Genomic DNA, 18,351 nt, shown 5'->3' with positions numbered 1-18,351 from the left:
ATATATGACTCATATTTCTATTGGACAGCACTGTTTTAGCAGATTACATATTTTTAATAATATATTCTTAATCTAACTAAAATTGTACAACTAATAAAAATACTAAAACAGAGGGTTATTATGGAAGAACAAACATCCTAGTGTTAAATCTGGTAGATAAGCTTACTAAAGAAAGAAGAAAATATAGTCATTTTAGAATCTATTTCCTATCTCTAGCTTAGGGGTAGTGAGGAAGGAGGGACTAGCCAAATTACTCACCATTGTGAACAAAAAAAAATAATAATGTTTTATCGTTAGAAAAATGTTTTAGTCCAGTAAGCATAGGCTTTTAGAAAAAGTACATCTTGAGCAACTTCATAAAAGGCTACTAAGGTCTCAGTATACCATTCATTGAGTCCAATAGATAGCAACTTCAAAAAACATGTCTGCATCTACCAAGTGCCATGATTTTTTTCTAACGTGCTATATAATTATTTATATTCAAAATTTCAAATACATAATAAGTAATAACTATAGAGATTTGAAGCATTTAGTATATTTCACAATTTTAGAAAAATAAAAAAGTTCAATTTTGTAAATTATTAGAAGGCTGCTTTTCCATTAGTCATTTCATTATCCATCAATGTAGGTTTAAAAAATTTCATTAACAAAAATAGTTTTACAGAAACAAGGAAAACTGTAGATGGTTAAAATATAAAATGTATACCTAATTTAAGTAAAGAAAGTTAATGGTAAATTTAGAATAACCAAAGAAAATTGATATTATACAATTAAAATACAAAGTCTATCTTTGTCACACATTGGGAATTTCTATAAACAGTAGTATGTATGTAAAGTATTAACTCATTTAAAATTTGCTTTTTCATAATTATTCCTTTATAATATTTATATAAAATACTAAGTCTGAAGATGAAACATAAGTATCAATAAATAAGATGGATAACATCTAAATCAGTTCTTTATAACCTAGCCATGCCACTTTTTCCTACCCTTTTATAATTATGTATTTCTTTCCTTTCCTGGTTACAAGTATCACATATACACACAGACACAGACAAACACACACATATAAAAACAAAGTAATAATAATAAAAAAAACAACTTTCTAACCATCAATATATGAGAGCAATGATATTCAGTCTAAGTTAATCCCCAGACATCTAAATTCATGAATAAAAATTCATCAGTTTTAAATACACTGAGCCTATTAAGCAAGAACAAAAGCATATGCACAAAAGAGCTTTTAATATATTTCAAAGCCCACAAGAGCCATGGTCTCATTAAAATTATAAATTACACAAACATGGAATGAAGATTCAAACTGCAGTGCAGCTAAGCAGATTACAGAAAACCCCGCGTTCCATATGATAACACACCATGGCCCTCCCAGATGGGGGCTTGGAACAAAAAGGCCATCACCACAGCTAGGGAAAACCTCCTTGTGATCTCTGGTTTCTGTTCAGCAGATGACAGCCAAATAATATGTTGATTATTCTGTTTGTGCTGCTAAGCTTGTAAGATGGAATAAAAGCGATATGATCTATTGTGAACCCAATGCTAATGTGTTGCTCCACTCATAAATAATATACTGAATTTATTTTGAAACTACCTTTTATCTGAATTTCAGTTTTTAAATGCATGAATTAAAATAAAAGCCAAGATAAAATATTATTTAATTTGATGCTTTAAACTAAGAAATGTAGATGACAAGTGAAAAATATCTAAGTGCTTAGTTAAGAGTCAAGAACTGTCACCTTTCTATAATTTCAGCACTGTGATCACAGACAAAATGCATTTTTAAACAGGCAATTTCTCATTAAGAAATATAAATGTAGACTTAAGTAATACAATAAGTTAATAATATACATTACTGACAAGATAAAAACTAAAATATTAGAGTATATAAAACCACTTTTCTGCAATACAAATGGCACATAATCAGAACATATGTCTCATATACTTCTGAATAATAATAAGTATCACTGAAAGCCTTGTGAATGTTTATAACTTATACACAAATGAATGCTCACCTACCTACAATCAAAATAATTAAAAAGAAGCTTATAAAAATAATTCTCAGGTTAATAGCCAGCATTTCATATTGCTTTGATGACAAAAGCAATTTTTCCCTCACTGAAATATCCCAAACTTTAACAGAATGAACTATACCTAAATGAGGTAACTGGCATTGTGTCTGTAAATACTTCCCCAAACTTTATATTTCATGGATAAAAGTTTTTATGATTACTAGTATTATTGAAAATCATAACATTTATTTTCCCACCCCAGAAATCCTTCCCTGAATAATCTTGTAAAATTAGCTTACAGGCAAACAACATAAAGAAGTACATTAAAGTTACAGTTGAGGCAAACATAGATAAACATACTGTTTTCTTAAGGGAGTATTTAGTAAAAAAGCAAATGGCCATTAACATAAATCCACCTCCCTTTTCTGTTTAGAGATATAGATTTTTGAGTCTAAAAATCAGAGCAAAATTGCCTAACATGAAAATACAATCTAAAATTATGGGTATAAACTATAAAACAATAATAGTTTTAGAGAACAATACAGAATACAGAACACCTTTGGAATAGACAAATATTTCTTAAACAAGAGGTAAAAAGCACTAAACATAAATGACAAACTAGACGACTTTAAAGTCATCTGTTCATCAAAAGCACTATTAATAAATTGAGAGGGCAAACCTCAGAGCAGGAGAAATGTTTGCAATACCTATATTAGATGAAGGACTCATATTCCAAATATATAAAGAACATCTACAAGTCAAAGAAAAAGACATCCCAACAGAAACGTGGGCAAGAGAAATGAACAGGTACTTCACAAAAGAGAATAATGAAATAGGCAATATACATCATATGAAAAGGTGCTCAATTTCATTAATCATCAGGGAACTAAAGAGTAAAACGATACTGATTTACTATTTATACACATCAGAATCTGAAAAATATAGAGATGGGTAAAAGAATCGAGTGTTGGCAAAGACGAGGAGCAACTAGAGCTCTCATATAAATGTAAACTGGTACCATTTTAGAAAACTGTTTGGCAATACTGATTAAAGTTTGACATATATTCTTATGATGCAATAATTTTGCTCCTAGATATATCATCAAAAGAAACACATAAATATATTAGTGAAGAGATATGTATTACAATGTTTATAGCAATGTTATCTGGAAACCTCCAAAATGTCCATTAACAGAATGGATAAAAAATAGTTGTGATACAGTCATATGATGACATGCAGCGATGAAAATGAACAAAATACAACTACATGCAACAATAAGGACAAATCTCAAGACATAAAGTTGAGCAAAGGAAACCACACATAAAGTAGACTGTATAATTCTATATAAAATACTAGAGGCCCGGTGCATGAAATTCGTGGATGGGGGTGGGTGTCCCTCAGCCCAGCCTGCACCCTCTCCAATCTGGGACCCCTCGAGGGATGTCGAGTTCGGGCCTAAACGGGCAGTCGGACATCCCTCTCACAATCCAGGACTGCTGGCTCCCAACTGCTTGCCTGCCTGCCTTCCTGATTTCCCCTAACCACTTCTGCCTGCCAACCTGATCACCCCCTAACCACTCCCCTGCCAGCCTGATTGCCCCTAACTGCCCTCCTCTGCAGGCCTGGTCACCCCCAACTGCTCTCCCCTGCAGGCCTGGGTGCCCCCCTGCAACTGCCCTTCCCTGCAGGCCCGGTAGCCCCCAACTTCTCTCCTCTGCTGACCTGGTCACCCCTAACTGCCCTCCCATGCAGGCTTGATTGCCACCAACTGCCCTCCCTTGCAGCCCTGGCCCCTCCCAACTGCCCTCCCCTGCTGGTCTGATCACCCACAACTGCCCTCCCTTGCAGGCGTGGTCCCTCCCAACTGCCCTCCCCTGCTGGCCTGATCACCCACAACTGCCCTCCCCTGCAGGCCTGATCCCTCCCAACTGCCCTCCCCTGCTGGCCATCTTGTGGTGGCCATCTTGTGTCCACATGGGGGCAGCCATCTTTGACCATTGGAGTGATGGTCAATTTGCATATTACTCTTTTATTAGATAGGATAAATACAAGCAAAACTAATGATGCTACTAAAAGTCAGGGTAGGGGTTATTCTCGTGCAGGGAGGCAAATAGTGACTGAAAAGAAACATGACAGTGTCTTCTAGGGTAATGTTAATATTCTTTTTCTTTATCTAAGTGCTAATTACATAGGTATATTTGGCTTCTGAAAAATTCATTGAGCTGTCTACTTATAATATGTGTACTTTTCTGTATATAGAGCTTTCGTTTAAAAGGCAGTTTTACAACAGATACACAAAAGCAGTCAAAATCCTTGTCATATAAGAAAATAGGAAAACACTAAGGATTCTGAGATAATTCATTTAAATAATCAAATTTTCAACTCAATAGATTTTGTATACCCTTCCAGATTTTCTTTATGCAAATATAAGCATCTCGAAATATATTTATATTTTGATTCCCCTCCCTTAACCTTTTGCACTCGGATGTCGAGTGTGACTCAACACAGTTAGCATTAGAATAAAGGAATCGAGAAAAAAGCAAGCGAGTGCAAAGAGTTAACACAAAAAGTAGTTTACAAGACATTGTTTGACTTCTGCTCTTTTCAAATAACAATGTATGTTTGAAAACTTCCAAATCTGCATATAGAGAACATCCTTTCTTTTTTTTAAAGCTGTATAAATAGGCTACAGATCATTTAACAAGTACCCTATGGGTAGACGTTAAGGGTGTTTCCAATAGTTTGCCACCACAAAAAGAAAAAAATGAAAACTCGTATACATGTGTTATATTATAAGTACATAAGCATATATGTAATAAACTCCCACAAATGGTTTGGGGGTTGTGTTATTTTGTGCTTCCACCACATACTGATCTCAAATGTATCCTAGAAAAAGCTATGCCTCGCTTTGGGCCTCTCAGATACTTTGTTCATAAGGCAAATTCTGAAATATGTTCTCATTGCAGAAATCTACATGAAGCCCTTTATTTTTCCCTAAATGCAAATGTAAAATTTGTTGACTTAGTAAGTTTGAGAAGAAATGAACTGTCAAATTTAAAAACACCTCACTGATATAGGAAATCATCATAGTGATATCTGTTGTCCTGGGATAGTAATTGTCCATCTTCCCCAAATCTTCTGTTATCTCGCAACACTCCTTACCTAGGTTTTTTTTTTTAATTCACATTCAATCCTATCTAATAAAGAGGGAATATGCTAATTGACCCTCACACCATAACAAAGATGGTGGTGCCACAGCCAATAAGGAGGGAATATGCTAATTGGCTGCCCGCCCTCAAAGATGGCGGCGCCCACAGCCAATAAGGAGGGAATATACTAATTGACTGCCCTGATCTCAAAGATGGCAATGCCCACAACCAATAAGGAGGGAATATGTTAATTGACTGCCACGCCCTCAAAGATGGCGGCGCCCATTCCCCTCAGCCCCGCTGGGCCACCTGCCTCCGGAGTCCCCCAGTCCCCTCAGCCCCCTAGCCGCCAGGGCCAGCCTGAGGCGCAGGAAAGCCTCGGATGGCAGCTGCCTGAGGCTCAGGTAATCAGAGCTAGCCAAGGCTTGTGCTGCTGGCAGTGGCAGCAGCAGAGTTGTGATGGGGCGTCGCCTTCCCCTGATCGCTGGGTCACCTCCCGCCCCTAAGGGCTCTCGGACTGTGAGAGGGGGCAGGCGGGGCTGAGGGACCCCCTTCCAGTGCATGAATTTTCATGCACCGGGCCTCTAGTAGTTTATAATTGGGTGAGCAGTCAAATGCATTTCACTTTTAAATGACTGTTTTCCTGAAGCACAATTTTATTTTCTTGGTCTACATTTCAAATTTTTATTGCAATATTTTAATAATAAAGAAATAAGTTAGTATGCATAATTCTCCATAATCCCAATTAAGAGTAGATTTCACAGGTTTTCCCAATGGCTATTAAAAAAGGACCAGGCTGTTAAAGTGTATAAGATCAGTTATCCTGTTAAATCTTTGCTTAGCTCAATGTTGTTTATATCATTTTTCCTTCTTTTTAAGGAGATGTATGATTACTTCAAAAAAATCTACATTACATCCAGGCAATTTTATTCAGGCTGCACTCCAAAATATATAAGATTTTAGCTCAAAAGTAGGAAGAAAAACACTTTTTACTCTCACACATTTGAAACAATTTTGGGAGCATCTATGTATGCATGCAATGTGAGGGTTCATGATAAAGTGGACAGACACGACACTTGAGGTCCAACACAATGTCATTCTGTGTAAGAATCGTTCACTGTGTGTACTAGAAAACATGATATCTGGATTATGGGATAGATATACAAAACAAGTTACTCTTACAGCCCACTGTATGAAATGTAACATAGGGCGACTCACTTAAAATAGACCCAATAATGCCTAGTTTAAATTATACTGAAGCTGTTGGAAAAACAATAATACAGGGAATTTAATTTATTACAAAAAGATAGCAACAACAACTGAATTAAATTACAAACATATATATAGACTCATACACAATTTAAGATATCCTAAAAGGTCCATCATCTACAAGCATCCTTCAATGTATGTTGGTTATAACTTTTAGATGCCATTAAACAGGAAACAGACAATGAAAATTAGAAGCAAGACTATCAGCACTTTCATCATATTCTAGGTATCAACACAATGACAATGGTATTACTCATTATAACAGAGTTGCTTTTATCATATACTATTTTGTGTGTGTGTGTGAATGCAGCCAAGAACTCCCCTCCAACTAACCAGTTACTTGCCCATCTATTAAGTGCCAACTTTCAAAAATTAGTGTCCAGCAGGGAGAAGCATTAGGACAGTCATAAGACTTAACTTAAACACAAACCAGACAGAAGAAAAATGAGGAAAAGAGCCCACTTACCATAGGTCTGTTCTACAATACATTCAAAGTTTAGAGTTGTTGCAGGGCTTCCAGGAAAAAAAAAAGCATCTAATGCATCTCAAAGCGTATGTGGGTGACCCATGGTTTCAGGATCTCTAAAGCAGAAAATCAAAATTACATTAGTTGAAGGCTTTTCTCAGCCATGTTGATTTGAGTTAACATATATGACTAAATGTTTCTCAATTGTTAAGATGCATCTTCCTCTTTAGCAGGTCAATGGGATTTTGAATTCAGATATCCAATGACACTTTGGATAAAATGATTTTAAAAAACAGACTATTAAAGTCCTTTATGAGGGAATTTTAAGTTGGAGAAGTAAGTGGGTAACATAATGTATCAATCAACCTACAGAGAACTGTGTTCAAGGACTTAAAGAAGTTGATAACACCAACCACATACAGTTCTTATATATCAAACTCATTTCTACATGTCAGCATGAATAACTAAAGTTAATTTTAAGCATGAAAAGGCAGCAGAGAAGTAGTTTGTAGTGCTGATGTGTTAAGACTAATTAGTCAGATATTTACTCAATATGAAGAATGTATACGATATTGTTGAAAAACCCTGTGACCAGCTATAATATGACAAAGGCAAAATATATTATGGTCAATACTGTCTTGGATGTCAAAACCTGCCTCATATTCAACCATAATAACTCCATTACAATTTTTATGACAGAGAAAAAATTTTATTACCATTTTTATTTGAAATGTTAAAAGTTTGCTCTATATGTGTTTACATGTGACATTTGAGAGTCTACACTGAAAACTAAATTTTTGTCATTAAAAGAAGATAACAGCATATGAATATTCATCTTAAAATATACAATTAATATAACATACAATATACAATATCACATATTAATATGTTAATGAATAAGTAACAAGTTTCCTACTATTTTCTTCTGGCAAAATGATATGAGAATCTTGAGTGCATGATATCAAGACTACAGTGACTCTCTAATAATTATCATTAATTTGACTGAAGCTGAAAGAAACTCTCATATCTTAATCTTCTATCCTTTATCATTAAGCTATTCATGGCATTATTTCTTATCCTTTGCTCTCCCTTAAAGTCTTCCTCTTATCCTATTTCTTGCCTTTGCTATTGTACATTGCACTTTTCCAATACTTCATTTCTGTCAAATCTATTTTTTTCTCTTTACTGTTTCACAAATAGAATGTTGAGCAAAAAAAAGTCAAAGATAAGAATAAATAGTGTATTGCTTCATTTATATAAAGTACAAAAACAGGTAAAACAAATCTATGATGCTGGAAGTCAGGACTAAGATTTCCATTTGTGAGTATACTGATAGGAAGCAAAAAGGAATTATATGGTGTCCACGAATTCCCTCTGTGCAGGCATAACCATGGCATTCATTAACTCAATCATGCTACCAGAATACCATGAGACTCTGTAGTAAGCCTCCACAATATCTGTTACATGCTTTACCTGCATTGACACAATGGGAATATGAACCTTAGGTCTCAGAAAAGCCACTGAGTTAGTTTTTGTGAAAGGTATAAGGTCTATCTCTAGATTCTTTTGGTGGAGGGGGTGGGGGTGGGATTTGTATGCCTATGTTCCAGCACAATTTGTTGAAAAGACTATCTTTGGTATTTCCTTGCTATTTTATCAAAGGTCAGTAGACTACTAGAGTACGTTCTTGGGTTACGTTGGAGATTCGTTCCTACGGTGCAATGTAAAGCAATTTTCACCGTAAGTCAGAACCCACCTACATAAGCACCTACGTCACTCACATGGAGCACATACACAGCAGTAATGAAGTGAAACAGTAAAAAAAATTTAAAAGAAAGATAACAATTCCTGACCTTTACTTGTGGTAAATAAAAAGAATAAATGTTTTTTAATAAAAAACATAAAGCACATGTGCACATACGTCGAAATGACAGAACTTTTTTTTATAAATGGGAGATGGCGACGTAACCACAAAATGACGTAGTCCAGCCCCACGTAACCAGAGGACTGCCTGTAGTTGAGTGTATTTCTGAGCTCTCTATCCTGTTCCACCAATCTATTTCTTTGCCCGTACTATATTGTTTTGATTACTATAGCTTTATAGTAATCTTGAAGTTTAGTAACAGTAGTCCTTCAACTTTGATTTTCTCCTTCATTGTGTTGGCTATTCTGGGTCTTATGCCTCAATCAGCTTATATCTGTAAAGTAACTTGATGGAATTTTTATTGGCATTCCATTGAATCTATCTATAGATCATGTTGGAAAGAATTGATATTTTGACAATATTGAGTCTCCTACCCATGAAAATTGAATGTTTCCATTTACTTAGTTCTTTAATTTTGTTCATCAGAGTTTTCCTCATAGAGACTTTGTATATATTTTTTTAGATTTATGCCTAAGTATTTCTTTCCTTTATACTAATGTCAATTGTATTTTTTTAATTTCCAATTTTATTTGTTCATTGTTAGTATACTGGAGCTGATTTCATTTTGATAGGATGATGAGATGGCTTTACTGAATATGGTAAGTACAGCAGAATAAATAAATAACAGAGTTAAAGAGTAAGGGAATTTATAGAGTGATGTGCCTACAGAAGTAGGTAGAAGGAACTGCATGCAGGTCCTTAAGAAGTTTTATATTATATGATCATATTTCTATTGAAAAGGTCAGGCTGGCTCTTGAATGGAGAATGTACTATAAGAGAACCAAAAAAGGGCTAAATGCCCTAGAATAGATCAGAGAGCTATTAAGAGGTAAAGTCCACAGGTCTTGGTAATGGACTGCAAATGGCAAAATGCAACTTGAATTAGGGATTGAGTGTAGTGAAATTCCATTGCTTAGGTAACTAACTCTACAAATTGTCTTATCATTTAATAAGATACAAAACATTAGAGTAGGAGTGGGGAACCTTTAATCTGCCCAGGGCCATTTGGGTATTTATAGCATAATTCTCAGGCCATACAAAATTATCAATTTAAAAATTTTCCTACTATATTTGGTCAAACATTTAGTTAACTACCCCTAATGCCTTGGCAGAGCCAGACCAAATGATTCTGCACGCCTTATACAGCCCTTTGGCTGAACATTTCCCACCCTTGCACTAGAAGTTCAGTCTGGGGTATTGTGAGGTTAAGGTTCCACTAAGACTTTCAAGAAAAAGGTAAAGTAAATATATGAATTTATGATTCTGGAGGTCAGAGAAGCAATCTGTACTATAAATGTTACATTGTTATATAAATTATAACTGAGGTCCTGGGAGTGGATGAAGATAATAAAGAACATGGTAAAAAGATAAAATGGTCTTAAGGACTTCAAGATTTAATGGCAGAAAGCAAGAGCCTTACTTTTTTTAATACCCTCTAGCCATTGAATTGTCCCTTCTTTCAAACAGTAATCCCTCTCCTGTGCTCCAGATTCCATTCCTTCTACCTCATTCAAGTCCTTTTATCAATTGTCTAGAGTTGTTTTACAGTACCTCTCAAACAACAAAACTGCTCCTTTGATTTTTTTTGTTATCACCCTCTATCCCCTCCCCCCACTCCAGAACAAATTTTTCTAAAATGTAAAATGGTCTATTTTTATGGAATATTTAACTTCACTTGCCATTTAATTCTAAACACAATTATTTGACTTTTTAGTTTAACAAAAGCAAAATAAACCATTATTACTAAATCTAATAATCACTTTCCAATTCTTATTTTATTTTCTGTTCCTCTGCCCAGCTTGTAAATATTTATGTTCCCCAAAGTTCATTATCAGTTCTTTTTTCTTCTCATTCAAAAATATACATTTTTCTGGGGTAAACTTCCATTATATGCTAATTAACTTCAAATCTATGTTTCATCTAGAGTTACCTCTTTCACATAATCCACTGTGCATTGGATATTTCCACTTGACTACTCCATGGGTTCCTCCAATTACACACATTTTTTTTAAAAATACTCATTTTATGATCTCCCATTCCCTAAATAGTGGTCGGCAAACTCATTAGTCAACAAAGCCAAATATCAACAATACAACGATTGAAATTTCTTTTGAGAGCCAAATTTTTTAAACTTCTTCTAACGCCACTTCTTCAAAATAGACTCGCCTAGGCCTTGGTATTTTGTGGAAGAGCCACACTCAAGGGGCCAAAGAGCCACATGTGGCTCGCGAGCCAGTTTGCTGACCACTGCCCTAAAATAACCAACATAACTACAAAATTCTGCTCTCTCTCCTTTATCCTTTATCATCTATCACCCACAAAGCTGTTCAAGGCAGAAACCTGTTAATCATCTTTGGTTCCTCCTGTCAACCTTCCTTGATCATATCAATTCTACCCCTTATAGTAATATCTTAATTCATTCCATTCTCTTTATCCCAGTCATACTTTTAGACAATCCATTTTCTTCTAGCATCTGTTTAGCCAAAACATAATGATCAAATATGATCACTGTCATTCCTTTCCTTAAAAGTTTTCAATGAGCAGAAACTGGTTTGGCTCAGTGGATAGAGCGTCGGCCTGCGGACTCAAGGGTCCCAGGTTCGATTCCGGTCAAGGGCATGTACCTTGGTTGCGGGCACATCCCCAGCAGGGGATGTGCAAGAGGCAGCTGATCGATGTTTCTCTCTCATCGGTGTTTCTAACTCTCTATCCCTCTCTCTTTCTCTCTGTAAAAAAATCAATAAAATATATTTAAAAAAAAAAGTTTTCAATGATTTCCCATTTCCTATTATCCCTTAAGAAAATCAATTAGACCTTCTCCAGTCTCCCCTTCTATTAGCACTATGCATAAACCAAGAGAACTACCTGCACAGAAGCAATGAGAACAGATTTATTGAAGGAGCAGTCTTCCTATTCTCTGTAATGGCTTCCATTCTCTATAATGATTATATCACCTACACATTCTTCAAAACTCAGGTTAAGCTTTCTCCTCAGGGGAAACTTTCCAAGGCTCTTCTCAGTCCAAGTAAGGTATCCTACATTGGTCCTCCAATAGAAATTATATAGTATACTCCAGTATTTTACTTATCCACCCATATCCTAGAAATTATATAGTACTAGAGGCCTGGTGCACGAAATTCGTGCACTCGGGGGGAGGAGGGGTCCCTCAGTCTGGCCTGTCGGACATCCTTAGCGCTGCCACGGAGGTGGAGAGGCTTCCGCCACTTCCACTGCGCTCGCCAGCTGTGAGCCCTGCTTCTGGCTGAGCGCTGCTCCCCCTGTGGGAGCACACTGACCACCGGCGGACAGCTCCTGCATTGAGTGTCTGCCCCCTGGTGGTCAGTGCGCATTATAGTGACCGGTTGTTCTGCCGTTTTGTCAATTTGCATATTAGCCTTTTATTATATAGGATACTTTAGTATTCTATTTATCCACCTATGTCCCCCAACTGTGCACTCAAGGAGGGCAGAGACTAATTCTTTTTCCTGTAACCTGCATACTTGGCTCATTACCTGGAATTTAATTAATTAATTATTATTCATCATTAAAAGCACACCTAAACATACACCTTTTTATCTCTTCCTTTCTAAAAATGCACTGTATTTATTCCAATGCCTTATATTCAACTCTATATACTGGTAAATTCAAATATGTGTGATTATTTGCTTTGAGAGCAAAAGTTTTGTCTTTGTAAAAAAAAACAAATCAAGACAAATTAAATTATCCTCTGTTAATTTTATACTATTCCAAAGATATAGCCTAACTTCAGAAATTACTTGGGTGATATGGGATGCTTCCCAAATTATGAAAGTTGAAAACAATCCTTCAGTTCTAGTAATAAGGCAAATAAAGCATCACACTATCACCCTTAGAAAACCAAAGGGTAAATAGAGTAGGAGACAAGGGAATAGGAAGTAAAAATAACATGTAAAACATCAGTATTTAATAGCAACAAAAATATCCAAAATGTTTCTATTTGATATTAAAATGCTTTGCCACTTTTTTGTTTTGCTCTTCTTAGTAGTTACTACAGGACAAAATTTGTACATATTGCTCAATCTATTCAAGTGCTGTTCTGTTTTCTAATGTTAATCTTATCTCCCCCAAATAAGAATATTTTTACTTCTGTAGGCCTAAAAATGACAATATTAGGTCTAAGCAAAGAATAAGCACTTAACAGCTATTTACTGAATGATTTAGATATATACTGGCAAAAGATCCAAAATAAAAACATCTAAACCTCATCAAACTTTCCAGATGATATAGTTGAATAGCAACATGAGTGTTTTTTTCCCTGGACATTTTTCTTTAAAAACAAACAAAAAATCCAGAAAAATGAAAGACCTCCCCAAATGAAAAACTCCAGTCACTATTTAGCAATACTAATTTTAATGTATCAAACAGAACCTGCCAAAGAGTTTTAACAGGTCATTGAGATTTAAAACAATTCAATGGCAAGAACTGCAATGAGGTTTGGTTGTCTTTTAAAAGTAGCATACATCACTGTCAAAACCAGTCATAACTTTGTAGTACAGGCATGATTTGGGAGTCTTTTATAGTTTAAACTTGTCAATCATGAAGGCTTTTAAAAATCACTTACCCACCACACACACACACACACACACGCAGACACACACTCAGTTTTAGGAAAAATTTTAAATGCAAAGATGCAGCTCTAAATTACATTTTCCCCCACGCATAAAATTCCTATTCTAATAAGAAAGCTCTCATTTCAAGTTCACAAATCACTAGAAAAATAAAGTACATACCCATTTCATTCTTATCTTTTTTTTTTTGGAAGGATACCTCAAGTATTTTGTTATTTGAAGGTGCCTTGACAGCAAACGACAATTAAATGTGTGACCAAGGTTGTCAGAGTAACACTTGTCATTCCCACCACTTCTGGAAAGGGTCTCCAAGACTTTCGGAAGCACTAATTAAAATCAACGAAAGCTTGTCACGGGGACGTGCCAGAGAAGTGCATTCTGTCATTTGCTCTTTGAATCACAGGGAACCCAAATCGGCTCAAAGCTCAAGAGTTTTTCCCTCTAAGGGTCTAAATCCAACCCACCTGCCACCGACAAACTGAGCTCAGATGCTCGGCAAGCAATTCATCCAGGTGAGTTCGGATTCCTTCCATATAACACAACCATAAAAAAAAATAATAATAATAATGACTTCAGGTGAAGACAATGAATTTTCCATCAGATATCAGAAGAGAAAGGGGCGGGGAAATGTATCTTTCCTCTTTGTGAAAAGTCCTACTGGCCGTTGTTTGATATATCGCTCCACCAATCGTTTCTGAAATTAAACGTGAATGAAGCCACTCAAAACGAGAGCCAAGTTGTCTATTACCCACCTCCAGCCCCAAAGCACCCCCGGAAGGCTCTCACCCAGGACTCAGGTGGCCCTTTCTCACCTGGGTCCCGCAGAAGTCCGCCGTCCTCACGCAGAGAGCACTTTTCAGCAATACGCCTTGCTATTGGTGGGCTTAAGGCGGAACTCTCAGTTCTATTGGCTACGAGAGCCTCAAGGAGGCGGGAGTTTGGGGCTGGCTCTGACAGGCCGGCTTACTCGAGTTCCCAGAGTTCCTATTGGGTCGACGCGGGAAGCGCCAAGATGGCGGCAGTGGGAGCCGGCGGCCCCGGCACCTGGAGTCCGGGGTCTGTGGCGGCGGCAGCCAGCAAACACAGCGTCACCAGTTTCCAGAGAAGGGGTCCGAGAGCCAGCGGCACCGATAGCGGCGGCTCTCGACTGGTGTCCATCGCGGGCACACGACCGTCGGTGCGGAACGGACAGCTGCTGGTGTCCACCGGGCTCCCAGCCCTGGACCAGCTCTTAGGTCGGTTCAGAACTGAGATCTAGGCTCGACAGAGGGAAAACAAGGGAGGGGACTTGCTGGGGCCACTTTCCTGACCCCACGTCTCTGTGTGCCCCCCCTCCGCCTTCGGACGTGGAGAGAGAGCCTGGTCTGATAGAGATGGAGGGAGAAGGGGAGGTATGGAGACCTCTAAATGCTGTTAACTAGAACCTGCCCTTAGTGCTCCCCCTTTTTACTCGGGTTCCTGCCCACCAGCCTTTTTCTCGATTGCGATCGGATCCCTTCGTGCTGTTAACCTTGGTCAAGGGGGGTTACTCATGTTGGGAGACAGTTTGGCCGTCCTCTCTAGAATCCCCTCCAGGTCTCTGGCTTGATCCGAACGCCATCCTCAGATAGTTCATGGTTTGGATTAACCTGCCCAAGTTTGTATCATTGTGAGAGAGAGAGAGAGGCTGCATTAGAAAATACTGGGGAAAAATTAACTTCCCGTCTTTCACCGCCAGGCTGCTCATCTCCCGGTTCGGAATCTTGAAACAAACCACGCTGGCTTTAAAAGAATGGATTAAAGGTTTATGTCGATCCCAAGTAGTTACTTACCGCCTGTCGTTGAAACTGACAGTCACACCCGTATCTGCTGCGTTAAATACACGTATTATGTTTTTGTTCGATTTTTTTTCTCTCTTAACTCATTTTAATGAGTGAAAGAAGGACAGGTCGTAGGCGTTCCTATATAATCTCTGGAACCGTTCATGACAAGCCTGCTGTGAATATGCTTGTTTTGTACCTGTTACACTGAAAGGATTGACCAGATTAGATTGGTAGGACAGAACTGCTATGTTAATCAAGGTTGTCAATTAGTTAATTCCTATCTGAATGCTGCTTCATTAAAAAAGATTTATGTTTGTATTTCATGACTTTTTAATAGTATGTGATGTGTGCCAGTTAAATCTTGTACACTTTCATAAAATTCCAGAAGTGCCATGGCTTGTTCTTGTACTTCACTTGACAGTTTTTCCTGTGTAATCCCTTCATCCCTAGTCCCCAGCCCCACCCTGCAAGGTTTAATGCAAAGGAAAGTGACAAGGCAAGCAACCTGTGAGAAAGAATATGGTTTTTTGCCTCTGTTATTTCATGTCCTTAACTGGATCTTGGTTATTTCTACTTAAGTCTAAGTATTTTTACTTAATTGTTTCAAGTCTATTGCCTGCCTAAATAGCATGGTACTATAAACAAAAATGATTCAGAATATCTAGTTAGCAAGTATTTATCTCACTTTTTTTTTAACCCTTGCAACCTTACTTGGGTGTGATCCTATATTTGAACTTAAAACTTGGAAGCTGTTTTCAAATTTAAGTTCAAATATAGGATCTCACCAAGTGTGATTATATATATAAATATATATTATATGTGATTATATATTAATTCAGTTGGGATATATAATTTTACTCACTTGATCCTGAAACTCTCTAAACAAAAAGGTCACATTTCTGACGTTGTATCTTCAGTTCCTCATTAGAGTAACAAAATGTGCCTAGCCCAGTTCTGTCACTTAGTAGATTCTCAATAAGTTCTTGATTGAAAAAATAATAATGTGTAGAAAAAAAACAGCAAAGAACCTGGACAAGAACTTATGTAACATGTAAGATGAAGCTCAAAAAACAGACTTAGAAATTAAGTTACATGAACAGAGCCACAAAACCATTGACAGCCTGGGCTGATCTTTAGGCTCCAGATTTAGTGCTCTGCAAATGCTACAGCTGTTTCAAATTTTTGAGAACTCTTTTCAAGTGGTTTTAACCATTTATTGAACCTGAGACTAGTGATTTAACTCTAGTCCCTGGAAGCACCCCACCAAAAAGGTAACTCAAAGCAACTTCCTCATGTGTTTCTACAATGATATAAACTTGAACCCTAATTTTAAAATTTTCCAGATATGCTTGAGGATAGGGACTCTAGTATTTGACTGTGACAAGCTTATGCTAAAAATTAGTGTTCACTAAGATGATTGAAATGAGTATCAGTTTTTAGATATTTTGAAATAATTTTTACGTGTATATAGGTAATTCTCAATGTACAAAGGAGTGGAAGAAGTTGTTATAATAGGAATTACTACATTTGGAATAATATGTGCAGAAGTATTTTAGTTGTTAACTTCTTAATGCCATTTCTGTATTTTCATGTTCTATTTTGTATGGCCCTGTGGAGCAAACCCGTTACATTTGTTTTTTATTAAAACATGATTTGAAAGTGAAACATTTGGCTGCTAATGTGTATATACATAGGTATAAGCAATTCAGATTATGTTGTTACTCACATGTTATTTGACTGGGATTCTGACAAGCGTAATATGACCATATTGTGACAAAATGTAATGATAGTAGGATGCTTTATCAGGATAATGAAACTATACTGTGACATTGTATTGTTGCCTAAATATATTCAGTAATTACTGGGTAACAAGTAAATACCATATTGTTATTGCCATACAGTACAGCAATATTTTACTGTTGCCACTGTGACATCATTGTTTTAAGCAGAGATGCAAAATATACTTAAAAGGCTAATTAAGTAATACGCTCATACAGGCTAATTAAGTAATATTCTCAAATTTCCATTGCTTACTCCAAAAGCAAAGTGTTTCATACATTTGAGAATTCCTTATATATGCATCTTTTAAACATGATCTAATGATATTAAATATTTTTGTTCTGTCAACTGAATTTTATTGTTAGATACTGATAGACATTTCCCAAGTGGGCTACATATAAATTTTTCAGGTTCTGAGATTTCCTAATCTAGTTCTCAACCCTGCCCTTTCAGGAAATTTGTGTTGTTATTTTATGATACTATATGTAAATATTCCATTTTTCTTCTCCAGAACTTCCAAAGAGAGATTATAGTGGGTAAAAGATTCTGGCAGAATTTCTTTTATCCTAGCATATAAAGTGTAGTCCATTTGAGGGTCGTATTATTGAGTCTGTAGGAACTATTCCCCAGTCTCATTCTTCAAAAAGATACTTGAAGGAAAGGTGACTTCAGGCTTGACTGGGTTAACTTCTTTGCTGTTTAGGACTTATTACATTTTGACTGTCAGGTGAATGACAGATAGGAATTAGGGGTAAATAATAATCCAGGAAGAGTATTCCAAAGAAGTTTGATGTAGCTGTCATTTTCAACACTGATGTCAAAAAATAAATAAATACTAGTGGGCTTATTTCCTTTGCTCCACTATATCAATCTAGAGTCTAGACTGGAAGAGATGTTCATTGAGTTTGGACTCAATAAAATAATCCTGGTTATGATATTTTAGCAACTAAAAGCTGTAGCTTGTTCCTTTTTTTTATGTAAAATTGTTTCATGTGATTTAATCAATATAACCATTGTCACTGTTCATAGCTTTTTCTATTTTGAATCCTATATTTGCCCAGCCAATAATCCTACCTAATAATAAACAAACAGGCAAATTGACCATACCTTCGCTATGCCCGCGATTGGCCAGGAGGCGTGGGGGGGGCGGGACTCGGGGTGGCCGATTGGGCCGGCGGGATGCTGAGCTCGCGTCGCCAGCGGCAGCTCGAGCTCAGCGTCTGCGCCATGGCTGTGCTGCGGCACAGAAGGGGCCTCTGGGGCAGGAAGCTCACGTCCCACCACGGACCATCAAAAGCGGGGGAGCTGGGTGCCTGTCTGCTCAGGCA

At 36.9% G+C, this 18,351-nt stretch overlaps 2 protein-coding genes across 7 annotated transcripts in view; one reads left to right on the top strand and one right to left on the bottom strand.

Annotated features, from left to right (window-relative positions):
• Positions 1–14,295, bottom strand: part of IMMP1L (inner mitochondrial membrane peptidase subunit 1) — a 42,847-nt gene extending 28,552 nt beyond the window's left edge. For 3 of the 5 annotated variants that reach the window (XM_079787839.1, XM_079787838.1, XM_079787836.1), the window contains exons 1-2: positions 14,255–14,295; positions 6,912–7,027 (exon numbers count right to left, since the gene is read on the bottom strand). The gene's annotated coding sequence lies outside the window, so the exon portion shown is untranslated. Of the gene's footprint in view, positions 1–6,911; positions 7,028–13,906; positions 14,064–14,194 lie in introns of those variants that run through there. The other 2 variants (XM_079787837.1, XM_079787840.1) reach the window with 2 other exon arrangements.
• Positions 14,296–14,444: 149 nt separating this feature from the next.
• ELP4 (elongator acetyltransferase complex subunit 4) overlaps positions 14,445–18,351 on the top strand; it is a 170,170-nt gene continuing 166,263 nt past the window's right edge. For both annotated transcript variants that reach the window (XM_079786923.1, XM_079786924.1), the window contains exon 1: positions 14,445–14,677. In XM_079786923.1, coding sequence (XP_079643049.1) covers positions 14,455–14,677 — 223 coding nt within the window. In that variant the 5' untranslated portion in view covers positions 14,445–14,454. The remainder of the gene's footprint in view (positions 14,678–18,351) is intronic.

The sequence above is a fragment of the Cnephaeus nilssonii genome (assembly GCF_951640355.1).
Source record: "Cnephaeus nilssonii genome assembly, chromosome: 13".
NCBI lineage: Eukaryota > Metazoa > Chordata > Mammalia > Chiroptera > Vespertilionidae > Cnephaeus > Cnephaeus nilssonii.
The sequence above is the reverse complement of the archived record's forward strand: the minus strand, read 5'-3'. Positions and strand labels throughout refer to the sequence as shown.